Here is a 19,028-nt window from a genome sequence, read left to right as displayed (position 1 = left end):
TTGCCGCTCGGTCAGTACAGTACCAGAGGTATTCCCTGGGTTGTTTAGGTGCTGGAACACGCTTGCAGCTATGACTCATTTTTCTATCATTTGACATGGTCGTTTTCCTTTCCCCATTTCCTGTAAACTGACCACTAGGAAAAAGTAAGCAAAGAAAACGAATAGATTGTACCAGCCACATCTCTTTCTTCGTGAAAAATCAATGTGCCGCGCAAGAGCGTACAGCAGAAGAGATGAGACTGTATATACCTCCTGTTATCTTTGTGTAAAGATTGCCTGCTGCAGAGACAGAATAATGGCACGCATTATAACCCTTTTTTTGTGCATGTCCAACTATGACCATCAGAACAGCAGAGGAGGCAACTGCTGTCCCTACTATCTGGACGAGAATCTGTTGAAAGTGGAGAGTGTTTTGCCCAAGTTACATCCCCACTCTCTCGGCCAAGAGGGTTTTTAGGACAGTCGGCGTTGGGATGGTTCCCAAAGGCCAGCTGGCCCCTAGATCCGCAGCACTAAGAGCCAGTGCAATCTTGCCTCCTAGTTTTTGAGAGTCATAGCCAAATTATTAGAGCTTTTGTAGCCGAACCGAGTGGTTCTAATAGGGTACGATACAAAAGAACTAACTAAATAACTTAAATGATAAAAGGATAGATAAGAATTCCCACGCACAGGCCAGGAACATATAGAGGCCAGTCACAAATGGGTGTTTCTATTGTTGTATTTGCAATAGTTATGTAGAGAATAACTAAAAGGAAATATTGGAGAAGAGATAATGAGAAGACATAAAAAGAGAAGAACTAAGAGAAGAGAATATGAGAAGAAGACAATATAAGAAGAGAAGATGTAAGAAGAGAAGACAGTGCCTGGAATCACACAAACAAATGTCATTAGCACAACATGTCGGCACAAATGAATAGTAAAGCACATGTATACATATTACATGGACAGACTATCACTTGGTTATGCATATGTGTGAAGATCAAACACTGACATCAAATGACATTTCTAATACATTTAAACAGTGCAGTTAAAGTGATTGAAGCTATGCTGATTAATTTTAGTGAAAGTACACTGACAGTATAGATTAGGTAAAGCTTATACTGTGTCAAAGTGACTCAAATGAATCAGTTTATCATGTAGCACTATACTGGAGTAAGCCCTATAGGAGAGAACATGACAACGAAATTACAATTAACAGACTGATACATATCAGGTGGTTTTAACCAAAAACTGATATTAATCAAACACTATCTTGTAATCATGACAGAATACTACACACATCTTAGAGTATTGAGAATCAGTGAAACACTAACCTTCATCAGTGACAGCAAATGAAAAAGAACGCGTCATATGCACTCACTAGAATATTCTCGAACAAACTATCAGTGTCCAGAGACGTCATTGACTGTGACGTTAAGAAGAATCAAATGGAACACTGCTCCAAGCTGATGAGGACATGACAATTATTTAGATCAATCATAGCCAAACTGTGACTAACATGTCAAAGCAATAACTGAAGAAAGCAATAACTGAACATACTCATATGAACACAAGTACTGTGTTGAACAATACAATTTACAAATCGACACATTCTACACACTAAAACTTACAGCAATACATAGAGAGATGTCTGCCATTATAGGAACACACAACACACACTCAAACACTGCTTGCGACGCAGCAAGAGAGAGAGAGAGCAGTCAGCTCTGGTCAGATGACTGACCAGAAAATGACCACTCGTCATTCACTGTGCCAATTTATGCAGGTTAAACGGACTGCAAAGAAAGTCACATGTGCTGCGATCAGATCGTCCCTAATCTGGCCAAATCTGACAACAACTGTGTTTCTAACAAGGTGTTCAGTGACAGATTTCTAAATGATTCCTGAACCGATTTACGTCGGATAAGTTGCAAAAGAAAGAGCTCAACACCTACTTTCTAATGAGTATAAAATGAAGTGCTGACTATTTACGATGAATTTATAATCTTAATTTAAGTCACCTGAACAGGGTCAGTTTAAACGAGCTCGTCGCTGAAAATTACAAACTGCGTTAAATCAGTTTAACGTAGGCAAACACAAATGGAATAGACTTAAAGATGGAATCGCGACGATTCTGCCAGTGTATAGTACTTGTAGTTTACTGATCTGAAAAAGATATATTAATTAAATACGGTGGACCAGAAACACAGATTCCAGCTCAGCCAATAGCATACCGCGACGCTGGTCGAGGAGTAGGCTGTCTGGCGAGAACAAAATGATGTAAGCGGATTTGCGTTCAAACTGGGAGTGACGTCACATATTCTGCCACCAGGTTAGTTGCAAAAACTGTCGTCTGCTAATACAGCTTGTGCATGAATCATTATCTGAAGCCTAAGAGCGCTGTCTGAAGCAGGATGAAGCTACATCACGGACAAAAGATTAGCAGAGAGCTAATCGTAGGCGAGTATTGCAAACGACAACGAGACGGCATTAAGTATGTAAACCTTTCCACAGTGAAAGTTCCTTGAGGCAGTTAACTAAAAACAAATAACCAAACAAAAACAGCAACCATGTTTTCAGCTTCATGCCTGTACCTCAGATCCAGAGCAATACCTTCTCTCTCTTTGTATTTTTCCATACTTTTTATTTGCATTTTAGAGATAAAAAGTACAAAACAGCAGCAGTATAGAATCTAATGTTCCGTCAAATTCATGATTAAAGCAGATTTGGTGCAGCGTATATGGATCTTTGACACCTCTTTGAAACTGACACTCAAACTCAATGAACAGCACAACCCTGTGTTGTTGAACAAGGTACTCTCAATTTTCCTGCATTTTCTGATTAAGGTGTCTCGAAATTCTTTAGATTTCGTTTCTATCTTCTTACAGTGGCGCGATTAGCTTTCGTGGGATGTAACTGTCTCTGTTTTTATGCAAGAGAGCGGGAAAGGAGAAGGAAGGAGATAAGAGACAGACAGACAGACGGACAAACAGACAGAGAGAAAGAGAAAGAAAACACACACATGCGCACGCGCACGCACGTACGTATACACGCAGGCACACACACATACACACAAACACAACACACACACACACACACACACACACACACACACACACGCACACACACTTTTACTTACTCGCATGCGTACACAGTAATTTCTTTTCCCCCCTCGATTTTTTTTTCCTACCCTCGTCTAATATCACTGACAGTGAAAAGACGTTAAACTAAAGAACGAACACACACACACACACACACACACACACACACAGCGAGGACTCGTTCTGTCCAACAAATGACAAGGTGCGGGCAATGCAATGCGTATAAAGGGAAAAGGAGGGCAAAAGAAACTTTAGGTTGAAGTCAAGGGATCCGATAGGTCGTGTGTGTGTGTGTGTGTGCGCGCGCGCGCGCGCGCGCAGATGTTGGGGTTGGGGTTTGCGGGGGAGGGGGGGGGGATTTGGGGGGATGGGGGCGGGGGTTAGGGGCACAGTGGAAAAGAGGTCGGCGGGAGGGCGGGGGTGTGGTGGTGGGGCCAGGAAGATATCAAGGTTTTGAGACACAGGGAGAAAATGACGGTTGCAAGGAAGGGCGATTGAGAGAGAGAGGGCGAGGGGGGCGGGGGGGGGCATGTAGGATAAACGAACTGCCCCTCCTCCCTTCACCCCCACCCCCACCCCCACCCCCAGCACCCACCCTTGCCTTCTTTCTCTCCAAGAGCTTGGTTCCTTGACTGTGTAGGGGGACGTTTTATCGATCAAGAGAGATTCTGCAGTCCGCCAGCCTTGGGATGGTTTGTATAAAGGAGGCGATTTTTCTGTGTCCGTCTGTCTCTGATTTTGTCTCTCTGTCTGTCTCTGTCTTCAGTCAGTCCTCTGTATGTATCTCTGTCTCTCTGTCTGTCTCTGTCTCTCTCGCTGTGTCTCTGTCTTTGTCTTTCTCTTTGTCTTTGCCTGCCTGTCTGTCTGTCTGTCTGTCTGTCCTCTCTCTCTCTCTCTCTCTCTCTCTCTCTCTCTCTTTGTATGTGTGTGTGTGTGTGTGTGTGTGTGTGTGTGTGTGTGTGTGTGTGTGTTTCTCTTTATGAGTCTCTGTATCTGTTGCTCTCTGCTCCTCCCACCTCCCACTCCCTCGCTCTTTCTATATCTACTCATCCTATCTCTCTCTCTCTCTCTCTCTCTCTCTCTCTCTCTCTCTCTCTCTCTCTTTGTGTGTGTGTGTGTCTGTCTGTCTGTCTGTCTATCTGCCTGTCTGTCTGTATGTCTCCGTCTCTCTTGCTTTCCCCCCCTCGCTCTCTCTATATCCACTCATCTTCTCTCTCTCTCTCTCTCTCTCTCTCTCTCTCTCTCTCTCTCTCTCTCTCGGTAGACAGAAAGGTCGACAATCAGATAGCCAGACTACCGGATAGGCAGAGAGAAAGACATAAATTTAGACAATGATGTGTCAACTGTTAATGGTGTGTGTGTGTGGTGTGTGTGTGTGTGTGATGTGTGTAAATAATCCGAGGAATGCAATAAAATAAATGAACATAGTCATTAACCTTTCAATTTGTTGTTCAGCAAACTGAAACCGACTTGACAGTTTCTGCGTACCCCTGCCATCACCCCCCCACCCCACCCCACCCCCACCCCTCACTACACACACTCACACACACATACACACACACACACACACACGAACGCATTCACACAGACACACGCACACATACACACACACACACACACACACACACACACACACACACACACACATGCCTCCGAACCTTTCCCCACCCACGATCTAATTTTCTCTTCGTGTTCTGGATGTAGATTCTTTCTTATCGCTGTAGTCCAGAAAAATGCTTTGAACACGATCAGTTGGGATGATGTGCGCAGCGGTATTATGCTGCATCGAGATATGATATTGATCTCTCTCTCTCTCTCTCTCTCTCTCTCTCTCTCTCTCTCTCTCTCTCTCTCTCTCTCTCTCTCTCTCTCTCTCTCTCTCTCTCTCTCTCTCTCTCTCTCTCTCTCGTGCTAGTGTGTAAGATCTTCATTTTGTTAACTCATCTTCCTCTGCACTTCTTCCATCTTCCTCCACCTCCTACACCTTGTTGTTATTGTTGTGTTCTTCTTCCTCCTACTCCTCCTCCTGCTCCTCCTCCTCCTCCTCCTCCTCCTCCTCCTCTTCTTCTTCTTCTTCTCATTCAAATCTTCACCGTCGTAACAATAACAAGTTATAAGTCTTCCGGATTTAATCGTATTTCCGGATCACGAACGGTTTATTTTGTTGAGGATCCGAATCCAGAAAACGGTTAGGTGTGAAGCCAGCATGACCTAATATTTTTCTTGTTTGCAATGAAAAGAAAAGCTATACAAATTCTGGACAGAAAACATACAGTGACACTAACTACATCATCGACGTGTTTACTGCATGTTAATATTTCAAAGCGGTTATTGAATTAACTAGAATGTACATAAAAGAAATATTGAATGGACCGTGTTGTAGTTTCTGCTTGTCAAATATGATCTCCACAGATACTGAGAAAGCAAATTCATGTTGCGGTGTGCTTGAGGTGATGGCAACGTCTCCTTTACCGCGGACGTAAAAGAATTTCTTAAATGCTCGAGATATACTAAACCTCGAATACTGTAACCGATTTATCACGCTAAAAAACAGTTGAAATATTGATTGTTGAACGTCATTTATAGACTCTGAATAGCGCTGTGAGTAAGACTACTAACTCTAGACTCGAACATGCTTGGTTCGAATCTGCTTTTATGCTTCTTTTTTTTTTTTTACCCGAAGCTTTATATCATATAAGAGACACATTTTAACGATTTTGAAATTTTCTAAACTCAATTTTATTTATGTTTTTTTTTCATAATTTTTTTTAAATGTGTATCACAGATGAGTCTTGAAGGCCTTACCTCTCTTGTGTTTGTTTTTTTTTCTCTCTCTCTCCTCAGATCTACTCCATGGACTGCTACTTCAGACAGGTCTGGACAGACTCCCGCCTGTCCTTCAACCGCACGGAACAGCAGGTGAGAGCAACTTGTTGATATCGGGCCTCTGACTCTGCTACACACGCAGAAGAAATTTCTCTGCGTTTCTCCACTAAGATGAAGTCGTAGAGAAGCAGAGAGAGAGAGAGAGACCTCTGGAAAAGCGTTCTTTTAAAGGGGTATCAATCCGGTTGAGAAGTGATTATGCATTCCATGAGCATCTTGTGTTGGCACAAAAGCAACTGCACTGACCTGGTCAGGAATTTCGACGCTGTGCTGTGCACCAAAACTAATTTCTGCCAGTATCAGTATCAGTAGCTTAAGGAGGCGTCACTGCGTTCCGTCAAATCCATATACGCTACACCACATCTGCCAAGCAGATGCCTGAGCAGCAGCGTAACCCAACGCGCTTAGTCAGGCCTTGAGAAAAAAAATCAATAGAAAAATAATAAATAAAATAGAATAAAATTTTTAAAATAAAAATGAATAATAATGATAACAATAATAATAATAATAATAATAATAATAATATAAATAAATAAAGGAAAAATAACAAAAAATTAAAAAATAATAATAATAAATAAATAAATAAAATAATAATAATGATAATAATAATAATAATAATAAAATAAATAAATAGATAAATAAATAAAATAATAGATAAATACATAAAAAATACTGCTAATAGTATGCCAGTTCTGCCAGAGGAAGGTTTATTAAAGACAAAGCTGCTCAAATCAGGACGAGAAGGCCTTGCCTTGCCCGTCACACTGTCCTGGAACTCCCTGCAATTCATGACAACAGTCTGTTGCAGCACACCGTGGTCGGGCGCCTGTGACCAAGGCAACATTTGATGCAGCTGTGGAATCAGTTCACCCACAGCCTTACCAACTCCCAAACGTTCGTTCCTTAATACAGTTTGTGTTGAGGAAGTTCAAGTTTCAGTTTCGGTTTCAGTCTCCCGAGGAGGCGTTACTGAGTTTGGACAAATCCATGTACACGCTGCCCCACATCTGCCAGGCAGATGCCTGACCAGCCAGCGTAACCCAACGCGCTTTGTCTGGCCTTGAGTGCATGTGGATCTTTTCCTACATATTTTTTGTTGGGGGACAACACTTTTGTCGCCACGTTTGTTTGTCAATGCCCTGTCTCTCGAACAAATCCAGCGCGATAAAAAGAATTGTGCAGCCAACAACCATCTACCTGAAGATCTAGTCATCAGCCCCATCCACATGTAATATGCAGCTTCTGTTCAAACGTGTGTGTGTGAGAGAGAGAGAGAGAGAGAGAGAGAGAGAGAGTTTGTGTGTGTGTGTGAGAGGGAGAGAGAGTGTGTGTGTGTGTGTGTGTGTGTGCGTGCGCAGTGCGTGCATGTGTGAATATGCACAAGTTTTTATATTGATACGCACTTGTATGTCTCCTAATTTCTACTGAATCTGTGTTTGTGTATGATTTTCGATGTTCGATTTTCGATGTTCGTGTCTTGTTATGTACTATACCCCCCCCCCCCCCCCCCCCCCCGCCCCCCCCCAATATTCCTTGTGACCCCGGTACACTTGGTAATAAAGACATATTCTATTCTATTCCATTCTATTCTATTCTATTTTTGTTTGTTTGTTTGATGTTATTTTCGTTGTTGTTGCGTTTGTTGTTGTTGTTTCAGTGCGCCAAGTGCGTGTTTCGGTTGATCGTCTCATCCGAATGGCTAGACGCTCAATTCGATTTTCCTGTCAAACTTGGGAGAAAGGGGAAGAGCGGAAATCGAACCCAGACGCTCATTCACGAAGGCTGTATCGGCAGAGAGGCGTCTTAACCACTCTGCCACCGTCCTTCTCATGGTGATAATGGAGCGAAACCATCGAAAAGTTCGCCTGTTTGATTTTTCAGGGCTGTGACATTAAATTAATCTTCCCCTACAGGTGAGCAACGTGTCTCTGAACGTGAAGATGCTTGAGAGGATCTGGCACCCGGACACCATCTTCATCAACGGCGGCCACTCCTACCTGCACACCATCACCGCCCCCAACAAGTTCTTCAGGCTCAACCACGACGGCAGCATTCTCTACTCGCAGAGGTGGGTGGATGAGTGAGGTGGTGGGGTGGGGCTGGGGATGGGAAAAGATGGTGGGCGAGTATCTGTTGAGATCATGAGAGAAGACTTACCTGTTAGTTGAAGTTTGAAGGGGTGTGAGGGGTGGAAGAAGATGATAGGGCGTGTGTTGTTGAGACTTTCCTGTGAGTTGAAGTTTGAAGGGGGTGGGGATGGGAGAAGATGGTGCGGCGAGTGGTGTTGAGTTTAAGATCACGAAACGAGACTTTACCAACCTGTGAGTTGAAGTTTGAAGGGGGTTTGGGGGGGTGGGAGAAGATTTGGTGGGCGTGACGTGTTGAAAGATTAGGCCTATTAAAACGAGACTTAACTCAAAGTTGAAGTGTAATAGGAGTTCTACTCTCTGAGAGGACTCCCCGAAAAACAAATGCAGTTTGTTTTGAGTGTTTTTGTTAACTGTCTGGCTGGGCCAATCAGACCGTGTCTAACTGGTCTGGGAACCATTGGCTCGTGTCTTACTGACGTTCAGTGCTGTGGTCTTGGTGTTGCGAAGGTTTCGTTGTTTCAGGTGGGGGTGGGAGGGGCTTGCGTGGAGGGAAATACTGGTGGTGGGGTTGTGTGGTCAGTCAAGGCACAGCAAGGAATAAAGTGGCGCCTCCAGCACCCCAAATATAACCCAGAAGACAGATACCATACGACGGGAACAGGTCAAGATCTTCCGCCTGAGTACTGGACACAACCGCCTGCTCCACCACATGCACACAAAATTTGGCATTGGACAGAGTGGAGAGTGCCCTTGTGGTGACGGACCAATGACAACCGACCACATCCTTCAAGACTGTAGGACGCATGCAGTATCCAGGAGGAAGTACTGGCCAAAACCGACAGCAGTGGAAGCCAAACTGTACGGCACCCTGGAGGAGCTGCGGCGGACGGCAGCCTTCATCGAGGACACCGGGCTGCTCATCTAATGTGAGGCGAACGAGGAAGAAGAAGAAGAAGTGTGGTCAGTTATGGAAAGAAGCACTGTTTATTCATGCACATCATCACACCTGCTGTCAATCATGATGGCGAGGGCGTTCTCTGCTCGCTGAGATGATGACAGTGACAAGTGACTCACAACGACAACGACATATATTTTATTGAGGATAGAATGGATGACAATGACAAGTGACTCACAACGACAGCGACATATGTTTTATTGAGGATAGAATGGATGACATCATGCCCTCACGCAAAATGATAAACTATGAATCAGCTATGAATAAGAAAAAATGAATATATAGATATTGAGGAGGGAGAGGTTTGGGAGAGCGAGTGGGCTGGTGGGGTGCGTGCCGGCCATGAGGTAAGGGTGAGTGAGTGAGTGAGTGAGTGAGTGTGTGTGTGTGTGTGTGTGTGTGTGTGTGTGTGTGTGTGTGTGTGTGTGTGTGTGTGTGTGTGTGTCAGTGTATGTGTGTGTGTTTGTGTGTGAGAGTGTGTGTGTGTGTGTGTGTGTGTGTGTGTGTGTGTATGGAGAGAAAGAACAGCTACAGCATTAACGGACAGACAGGCCGGCAGCAGATAGAGAAGACAGACAGACAGAGACAGACAGATGGTCAAACAAACAGACAGAAGATCGCGGAGACACCCTCCCCCCCCCACCCCCCACCCCCACCCCCCCACACACACACACAATTACACCCACACATTCACTTCGCAATAGAACGTTCTTATTCCATTCCTTTCACCTACACTATAACCCCCCGCCACCACCCTCCCCCAAAACCCAAACCTGACCTCTGACTCCACTTTTCCCAACCACCCCTAATGCCCCTCAACCACTCTTCCTCGTCCCCTCCCCCTTCCCCTATGCCCCCCCCCCCCCACCCCCGCTCCCCCCGCCACCCCCCGACCCCCACCCCTCCTCCTCACCCTCCGCCCCGATATCAGAATTAATATCCCTGAATACATAAGCATTGATAACCCTCCATTTACTCCCTGGGTTTTCTCCGAAGGGAAGTGATGAGAATAATGCCCTGCGTGTTCAGAGAGACGATAACAATATGATGCTGTGCTGTCCACCACAGGCTGACCATCAAAGCCAGCTGCCCGATGCATCTTGAGAAGTTCCCCATGGATACCCAGAAATGCCCGCTGCACATCGCGAGCTGTGAGTATGCTAATTCGTGTGGGTCTGTTTGGGTTGGTTTTTTTTCCCCCTTCTCTTTTGATGTCTCATTTTTATCATATTTATGAAGCCGCGCTTTTGAGGCGTGTGCAGAAGGAATATTTAAGGAAATAAGATGACGAAATGATGAGGGTGATAATGATGATGAGGAGGAGGAGGAGAAGGGGAAGATGGAGGTGGTTTACGAAGAAGGGATATTCAGAAAATGAAGGCAACGATTATCATGATGATCACGACGAATGATCATATGATGAGGACCATGAACGCTATATATACGGGAAATATTAAAAACGGGTGGTAATGAAAAGGGAGCGAAGAAGAAGAAGAAGATGATGATGATGATTATGATGATGATTATGATGATGATGATGAAAAACAACAAGAGCGACAACAGAAGCAAGAGCAAGAAGAACACGAAGACGAACAAGAACAAGAACGAGAATAAGAACAAAATGAAGAACAAAGATGAAAAAAAAAATTTAATAAGAACAAACAAGAATGAGAAGGAGGAAGAGGAGAACGAAGGAGGAAGTGCAGGGGGAAGAGGAGGAGTTAAGAAAATGAAGATCTTATACGCCAGCGGAGATATGGCATAGACAGAGAGAAAGATCAATACCTTTTCTCGATGCAACGTCATATCGCTGAGCACATCACCCCCAACTGATCGTGCTTAAAGCATATTTCTGGACCACAGCAAGAAGACTACATCCAGCTCATGAAGAGAACAATAAACTCCAGGATGGTGTGTGTGTGTGTGTGTGTGTTTGGGGTGACGGGAGGGGGGTGGAATGGGGTTAGGTGAGGACAGAGATGGACAGAAGACGTTAAGTCGACTTCAGTAGGTTGGCTGATAAGTTGCAAGGTTATTAATGATGATGATGATGATACTGGTGATGAGGAAGAGGAGGTGGAGGAGGAGAATGACGGTGATGAGGATCATGATGAGGAGGATGGTTCTTGGTTGATTGTGTCAGCAGAACTTTCAACTGCTCTATATTTATTTCGTTGCTTTCTCCCGATTACTCTCTCTCTCTCTCTCTCTCTCTCTCTCTCTCTCTCTCTCTCTCTCTCCCTCTCTCTCTCTCTCTCTCTCTCTCTCTCTCTCTCTCTCTCTCTCCTATTGTAACATGTAGCAAGGACAGATTTGGAAGAATGGGACATGCCTAAAATCTTAATCCTTGAATGAAAAACGTTTTGAGTTCTGAGTTCTGAGTTCTCTGCTATCTTTCACACACAGCAGCAAGAAGGAGGATATAAACGGTTGTTGTTGGTTGCTGTTGTTGTTGTTTTTGTTTGTTTGTTTGTTTGTTTTTGTTTATTTACCTTCTGATAGGCACTGAATTACATGTTATTCTTCCCCTCTTTCGGGTGAAATCAGATATAATGTATTGTACGGCACTGCGTTGCGCTTTGCTGCATTGCGTTATTTTGGAAGGCATTTCATTGAATGGTTTTGCATTGCATTGCATTGAATTGTAAGTTAGTACCTGAATACATGCGTGTGTGTGTGGTCGGTGTGTGTTTGTGTGTGTGTGTGCGTGCGTGCGTGTGTGCGTGTGTTGTACGTATGTTTGTTTGATTGTGTGTGTGTGCGCGTGCGTGCGTGCGTGCGTGCGTGTGTGTGTGTGTGTGTGTGTGTGTGTGTGTGTGTGTATCTCTGTGTGTGTGTGTGTGTGTGTACATATGTTTGTTTGATTGTGTGTGTGTGTGTGTGTGTTGTGTGTGTGTGTGTGTTTGTGTACGTCTGTCTTTGTGTCTGTACCTGTCTATGTGTCCTTAACAAGTCGCCTACTCGACGGAGGACGTGGTGTACCAGTGGCGTTTCGGCGAGAAACGAGCTGTGGTGGCCTCCCGTGACATGAGGCTGTCCCAGTTCGACCTGACTGGGATGCCTGCCGCCAGCTCTACCGCCTGCTTCAAAGGCAGTAAGTCTTTAATGATAACAACAACAACAATAGTAATAATAATAATAATAATGATGATGATAATACATGATAATAATAATAATAATAAATGATGATGATAATGACAATAACAACAACAAATGATAATAACAACAACAATACTGCTGCTGCTGCTGCTACTACTGCTGCTGCTGCTGCTACTACTACTACTACTACTACTACTACTACTACTAATAATAATAAGAAGAAGAATGATAATAATAACAATGATAACAATAATAATGATGATATTAATGGAAAATCAAAACAATAATTGGAAAAAGCAAATAAACAGATGATAATAATAGGAATTTAGAAAGAGTATTTCTCTGAGTAAGGCGCAAAACAACAACAACAACAAAACGGAGTAACTCGTCTTGTGTGTGTGTGTGTGTGTGTGTGTGTGTGTGTGTGTGTGTGTGTGTGTTTCTTTCACCATTTCGTACACAAGAAATGACTTGTAAGGTTAAATTTATTTCCCTTTCACGGGTACTCGAACTTGATTTACACTGCTTATACCAGTGGATCTTTTTTTTCATTATCGCAAAGCTTCTAAGAAACTGAGAATGCCAGTATCAATAAAAGTTTCTCCTTTCTTTCTTTCATGTTAAAAACTTGTTTTATTCGATTCAAGGTGTATTAGACAGCAATCGCATTCACTTGCTTAAAGTTAGCAGGGCTTTTTGTTGTTGTTGCTGTTTTGTGGGGTTTTTTGTTTGTTTATTTGTTGTTGTTTTGTGGGGGGGTTGTTTGTTTATTTGTTGTTGTTTTTGTGGTTTTTGTTGTTGTTGTTGTTTTTAAGGTATACTTGGACAATGATATATGTGGTGGCAAGGGGGAGAACACATAAAATCACAGCATTCAATTTCGAGTGCGACTGATTTACACTGTAATGATTGACATGCAAACTGCAGTTACAATGTATCTTTTCTTCTTTTTTGTTTTGTCACAAGTCATTGTCAGGTAAGCACAAAAGTATCTCACCTACATCATCTTACCTGTCCTGCTTGTATTTGTAGAACAGACGACAGTGTAACCATAATTCAATCTTCTTTCTTTCCAGCCACGCATTCGGTGCTAACTGTGTACTTTGATTTCCGACGACATACCGGCTACTTCTTGATCCAGGTAAGGAGGAGGAGAAGAAATATTACTGCCCTGATTCATGTAAGGGTAGAGAGGAGAAAGAATTTTGTTTCATGTCTGATTTTTGATGGGATTGTAGACATCTAGTTGAAGCTTCTTTTTTTTTCTTTTTCTTTTTTTTACATTTGAATGTTATCACCTTTTGTCTGATGAATAAAAAGGTGGGAGAGAACGGGGTGCGGGGGTGGGTGAATGGTGAGTTGGGGCACACAGGACAGACAGACGGCGGAGTCAAAGATGAATATTTGAAATAGAAGTACAGTTAAAGAGTTATGAACGCTACTTCGTAAAGGGGAAGCCCTTAATCTAACAAATCAAAAAGACTGATAAAGACATATTCTATTATGTTCCTTATTTAGTGCATAATGGGTACAAACATGAACCAGAAACCATACAAAAACACAATTACAGTGGTATTTTAGACACATATGCATACATATATAAGTGCTTGTACAAACGCGCGCTCACACACACACACACACACACACACACACAAAGAAAAGAAAAAAAAAAAAGATAGATAAATAGACAGATAGATAGATAGATAGAACTCAGAAACTGAAACTTTTTTCTCCAGGATGTAGATTTTAGGCATGGCCTATTCGTCCAATCTGACCTCTCAAATATAAATACTTTGAAGACAGGCAGACAGATAGAAAATAAACAGACAGACAGCAGAGAGACAGACAGTCACAGACAGAAATAACCTGACTGAAAGAAACGTTGTTACAGGTATATGTGCCTTGCTGTCTGCTAGTGGCTCTGTCGTGGGTTTCCTTCTGGATCAACAGAGAGGCCACCTCAGACCGCATCACACTGGGTACGACATCACTCCAGTTTACCCTAATGCCCTATCATGCAAGTTCCTATGTAAACAATCGAAAGAAGAAGAAAAACTCACACCAGTTTACCCTAATTTTATTTCAGAGTGGTGTACTTTTGATATACACAGGACGTTGTTTATAAACTAACACCTGTTTAACTTCATTCTATTTTGGTGCAGTGTTCTTTTAATACACAGAGGACGTTGTCTGCAAACTCACACCCGTTAACCCTAATTCTATTTTGGTACGGTGTTCTTTTGATACACAGAGGACGTTGTCTGCAAACTCACACCCGTTAACCCTAATTCTATTTTGGTACAGTGTTCTTTTCATACACACAGGACGTTGTCTGCAAACTCACACCCGTTACCCCTAATTCTATTTTGGTATGGTGTTCTTCTAATACATAGAGGACGTTGTCTGTAAACTCATACCCATTTACCATAATTCTTCTTCTTCTTCTTCTTCTGTGTTCGTGGGCTTCAACTCCCACGTTCACTCGTATATACGCGAGTGGGCTTTTTACGTGTATGACCGTTTTTACCCTGCCATGTAGGCAGCCATACTCCGCTTTCGGGGGTGTGCATGCTGGGTATGTTCTTGTTTCCATAACCCACCGAACGCTGACATGGATTACAGGATCTTTAAGGTGCGTATTTGATCTTATGCTTGCGTATACACACAAAGGGGGTTCAGGTACTGGCAGTTCTGCACATATGTTGACCTGGGAGACCGTAAAAATCTCCACCCTTTACCCACCAGGCGCCGTCACCGTGATTCGAACCCGGGACCCACAGATCGAAAGTCCAACGCTTTAACCATTCGGCTATGGCGCCCGTCACCATAATTCTATTTTGGTCCTCTTCACTAAAAAAAAAAAATCACCTGAATTGTCAGGATGCCCTTGACCACTCTCGCTGGAGGATGTTGTGTTCTGGTGGCGTTTGAAAACAAGAGAACGTTTGCCATTAAGGAGAAGTGTGAGCGAAGGAAGCAGGGCTCACCTTCTGGAGACGTTTTCCCTTGCAACACCTGTGGCAAGTGCTGCGCATCCTGAATCGGCCTCTTCTCCCATATGAGGTCACACACCGACAGATAAGCCTACCCGCCTACTCGTCCGTCGGTCTGACGGGAGACTCCATCAGATTTTGGTGCAGTGTTCTTTTAATACACACAGGACGTTAGCTGATCAGTACACCCTAATTTGTTCTTGTGAAGCTTCCTAAATACGTTTGGTTGGAGAATATTACCTGACTCAAATTTCTAAACGCTACAAGAGTTGACAAACAAGCTAATAAATACCGATGAAAAATATATAGGAGACACAGAAGAGATCTAGACTCCAGGCTCCAAATAGTTTAATGTTCACAAGTCATCACCCGCGAAAGACGCAGAATGACTGCCCAATGGCGGCGGTAGAAACGGACATATACGTAAAATTCCACTCGTGTATGCGAGTGAACGTGGGAGTCTCAGCCAAGGAAAGAATGAAAAAAGAAGAAGAAGAAGAAGTAGAAGAAGAAGAAGAAGACAAATCATCACATTCTTTGTATTTTCATAGATCTGTTCAAATGCATTATCATTTTGAATGGGTAAGGGAGGGAGAGAGGGTGTTGGGGGTTGAATGGAGGTACAACAATGAAGAAGAAGCAGCTGGAGGAGGAGAAGGATAAGAAGGATGAGTGTATCAACAACTGGTACAACAATGACAAAAACAACAACAACAACTACTACTACTACTATTACTACTACTACTACTACTACTACTACTAAGACTGCAACAGCAGCAGCAACTAGAACAACAACAAGAACATTAAACGAACAAACAAAAGCACCATCAAAGAAGCTCACACCTCACACCACACCACCACCACCACATTCCAGAACTATATGCCTGTATTATCAAGTGCACCGGAGGAGTCACAAGGAATATCGAAAAAGGAATAAAATTATGCAAATCCTACCCACATCCCCCCCCTCCCTCCCCCCTCCCTCCCTCACCCTCCCTCTGTGTGTGTGTGTGTGTGTGTGTGTTATCATTACCATGCTTATGCCTTTATGTCGTATTGTGTACGCATGTTATGACTGCGTGGAGTATTGTGTAGTGCATGCTATGACATAAAATTATGTGTAGCATTATATAGTGTAGACCAAGTTTTAGGGCAGGGACTGTATGCACCAAAAAAAAGAAAGAAAAAAAAGCGCGCCGGTGCTTATTTATTATCCTCAAAAAATAAAGAATGTTGTATTGTCTTGTCCCTCTCTCCTCTCTCTCTCTCTCTCTTGCAGGGTCCACAACAATGCTGACCATGACCTATCTGGCGCTGGACAGCCGGGACAACCTGCCCAGGGTTACCTATTCCACAGCGCTGGACATCTACGTCCTCATGTGCTTCTTCTTCGTCTTCGCCACCATCGTGCAGTTCGCCGCTGTCCACCACTTCACCAAGTACGGGACAGCGGAGCCGCTGGAGAGGCCGGCTGGACAGGACACAGACACGGATGAAGAGGTAGGTGTGTGTGGGGGTGAGTGGGAGGTTGGGGGTGGGGGGTGGGGGATGGGGGTGGGCGAGGGGGCTGGACAGGACTCGTACACGGATGAAGAGGTAGGTGTGTGAGTGGGGGGTGGGGGTGGGGGGAGCTGGACAGGACACGGATAAAGAGGTAGGTGTGTGTGGGTGGGAGGGGGGAAGTAAGGGGCTGGGGTGGGAGGTGGGGGTGGACAGGACACGGATGAAGAGGTGGATGTGTGGAGGGGTGGGAGGTGGGCGGAGGGGGATGGGAAGGGTACGGGAAAGAGTAGGAGGATGGAGGACCCATTGTAAAAGAAAATAAACAAACTTTTTTTCCTTGCAATTAAAAAAAACTAAGCGTGTGGGGGAAAGAGAAGATCGGAGGACCTCCGCACCCATCCAGCCACCCACTCCCTAAAGAAATGAAATGATTAAGTTGGATATGGGGTGTGGTTGGTTGGATTGGGTTGTGTGGGCTGTCAAGGGTGGTGTGTCAGTATCAGTAGCTCAAGGAGGCGTCACTGCGTTCGGTCAAATCCATATACGCTACACCACATCTGCCAAGCAGATGCCTGACCAGCAGCGTAACCCAAAGCGCTTAGTCTGGCCTTTAGAAGAAAAAAAAAATAATAAAGGGTGGTGTGGTTGGTTGGACTGAGTTGTTTGGACTGGGAAGGGGTGTGTGGTTGGTTGGACTGGGTTGTGTGGGTTGGGACGGGGGGGGGGGGGTGGCGGCGGTGTGGTTGGTTGGACTGGGTTGTGTGGACTGGGAAGTGTGGTGTGGTTGGTTGGACTGGGTTGTGTAGACTGGGAAGGGGGGTGTGGTTGCTGGACTGGGTTGTGGGTGCTGGGAAGGGGGGTGTGGTGTGGTTGGTTGGACTGGGTTGTGGGGGCTGAGAAGGGGGGGGGTTGGTTGGACTGGGTTGTGGGGGGTGAGAAGGGGGGGTGTGGTTGGTTGGACTGGGTTGTGGGGGCTGGGATGGGGGGTGGTGGTGGTTGGACTGGGTTGTGGGGGCTGGGAAGGGGGGGGGGGTTGGACTGGGTTGTGGGGGCTGGGAAGGGGGGGGGGGGTTGGACTGGGTTGTGGGGGTTGGGAAGGGGTGGTGGTGGTTGGACTGGGTTGTGGGGGCTGGGAAGGGGGGGGGTTGGACTGGGTTGTGGGGGTTGGGAAGGGGGGGTGGTGGTTGGACTGGGTTGTGGAGGCTGGGAAGGGGGGGGGGAGTTGGTTGATTTGGTGATGTGTGGGATGGGTGAGTTCGTTGTACGTGTGGAGGTGTAATTGTATATTGATTGTGTTAGTGCTGTTAGGAAGTGTTTGTGAGTGGGCTGGTTGGTAGGTTAGTTGACTGGCTAATTGTGTGAGGTAGTACAGGGTATGATTAATGGGTTGGCTGGTTGGCTGTGCGGGTGTTCGTTCGTTCGCAGGTCGGCTGAAAGAGCTGGCTGGAGAGTGAGCTTTGGTACATTAGACGGTTACTGATGAAAGTCTTTGTTTGTTGATGTTGTAGGTGTGTGTTGTTTGTTTTTTCTGTGTGTGTTTTTTTTTTTTTGTTTTTTTTTTTTCAGTTGATTGCTTGCTTATAAAATATCAGGTGATTTTCTAGTTATCATCTCATTAGAAGAAAAGAAAAGAAGAAAGAAATTGCAATTACCCATTCCCCAACCTAACCTTTCTCCACAATGCAGGATCCCTGTTCTCATCTCACAGGACTCCTTGGAATCAGAAGAGCTGGGACTAGCAGCGGCGGCGCTGGACAACGGCGTGGGCCGTTTCGGGACAGTCAGGGCCAAGAAGTTCGAACCCACGTGCCCACGCAGCCTGTCTGCGGCTCTCTCCTGCCTCCTGGCCACGCGGAGGGCTCGCCTCAACAAGCGCGTGCGCAACGCCCTCGGCCTCAACAGCGTCAGCAAGATCGACCGGGCCGCCCGCGTGATGTTCCCGGCGTCGTTCATCGTCCTCAACATCCTCTATTGGATCGCCTACATCGCGTGACCTTGGTGGTGGGAGAGAAGGGGAGTTGACGGTGGTGGTGGTAGTGGTGGCGGTGGGAGGGGTGGTCGTGATGATGATGATGGTGGTGGTGGTTCGTTGTCGTTCTTCTGATGACGCTGTCTTGTTGTTGTTCTTTGTGCGAGCGGTTGTTGTTGTTGTTTGTGGAGGGTTTTGCCTGTTCTGTCTCATATCATCCCCACCTCCACCCCACCTCTCCACTCTACCCGCCACAATAAAAAAAATTTAAAAAAAGAACGGTTATTGTTGTTGAAGAGATGGAGCCTAGAGGGGCGAACTGGAATATAGAAGTACTTGGGACTTGGACTGGGACTGGAATTGTGCGGGAGGTTACTGATGAACTGGCGGTGGCAGGATTTCCAGGCCAGAGCTTGCTGCAAGCAACATTCCGCGTGAAGTGACGTCCTGCTT

General features: G+C 44.9%; 1 protein-coding gene across 1 annotated transcript in view; it reads left to right on the top strand.

The window, feature by feature from the left end:
- The window catches only part of LOC143284180 (gamma-aminobutyric acid receptor alpha-like), a 42,092-nt gene extending 23,493 nt beyond the window's left edge, over positions 1–18,599 (top strand). The window contains exons 4-11 of the mRNA XM_076590847.1: positions 5,925–5,999; positions 7,880–8,034; positions 10,080–10,162; positions 11,965–12,105; positions 13,187–13,251; positions 14,002–14,089; positions 16,383–16,603; positions 18,315–18,599. Of these exons, the coding sequence (XP_076446962.1) occupies positions 5,925–5,999; positions 7,880–8,034; positions 10,080–10,162; positions 11,965–12,105; positions 13,187–13,251; positions 14,002–14,089; positions 16,383–16,603; positions 18,315–18,599 (1,113 nt within the window). The remainder of the gene's footprint in view (positions 1–5,924; positions 6,000–7,879; positions 8,035–10,079; positions 10,163–11,964; positions 12,106–13,186; positions 13,252–14,001; positions 14,090–16,382; positions 16,604–18,314) is intronic.
- Positions 18,600–19,028: the final 429 nt, after the last annotated feature.

This window comes from Babylonia areolata, chromosome 7 (genome assembly GCF_041734735.1).
Source record: "Babylonia areolata isolate BAREFJ2019XMU chromosome 7, ASM4173473v1, whole genome shotgun sequence".
In the NCBI taxonomy this organism is placed as follows: domain Eukaryota; kingdom Metazoa; phylum Mollusca; class Gastropoda; order Neogastropoda; family Buccinidae; genus Babylonia; species Babylonia areolata.
Note: the sequence above shows the minus strand (reverse complement) of the source record. Positions and strands in the feature narration are given on the sequence as shown.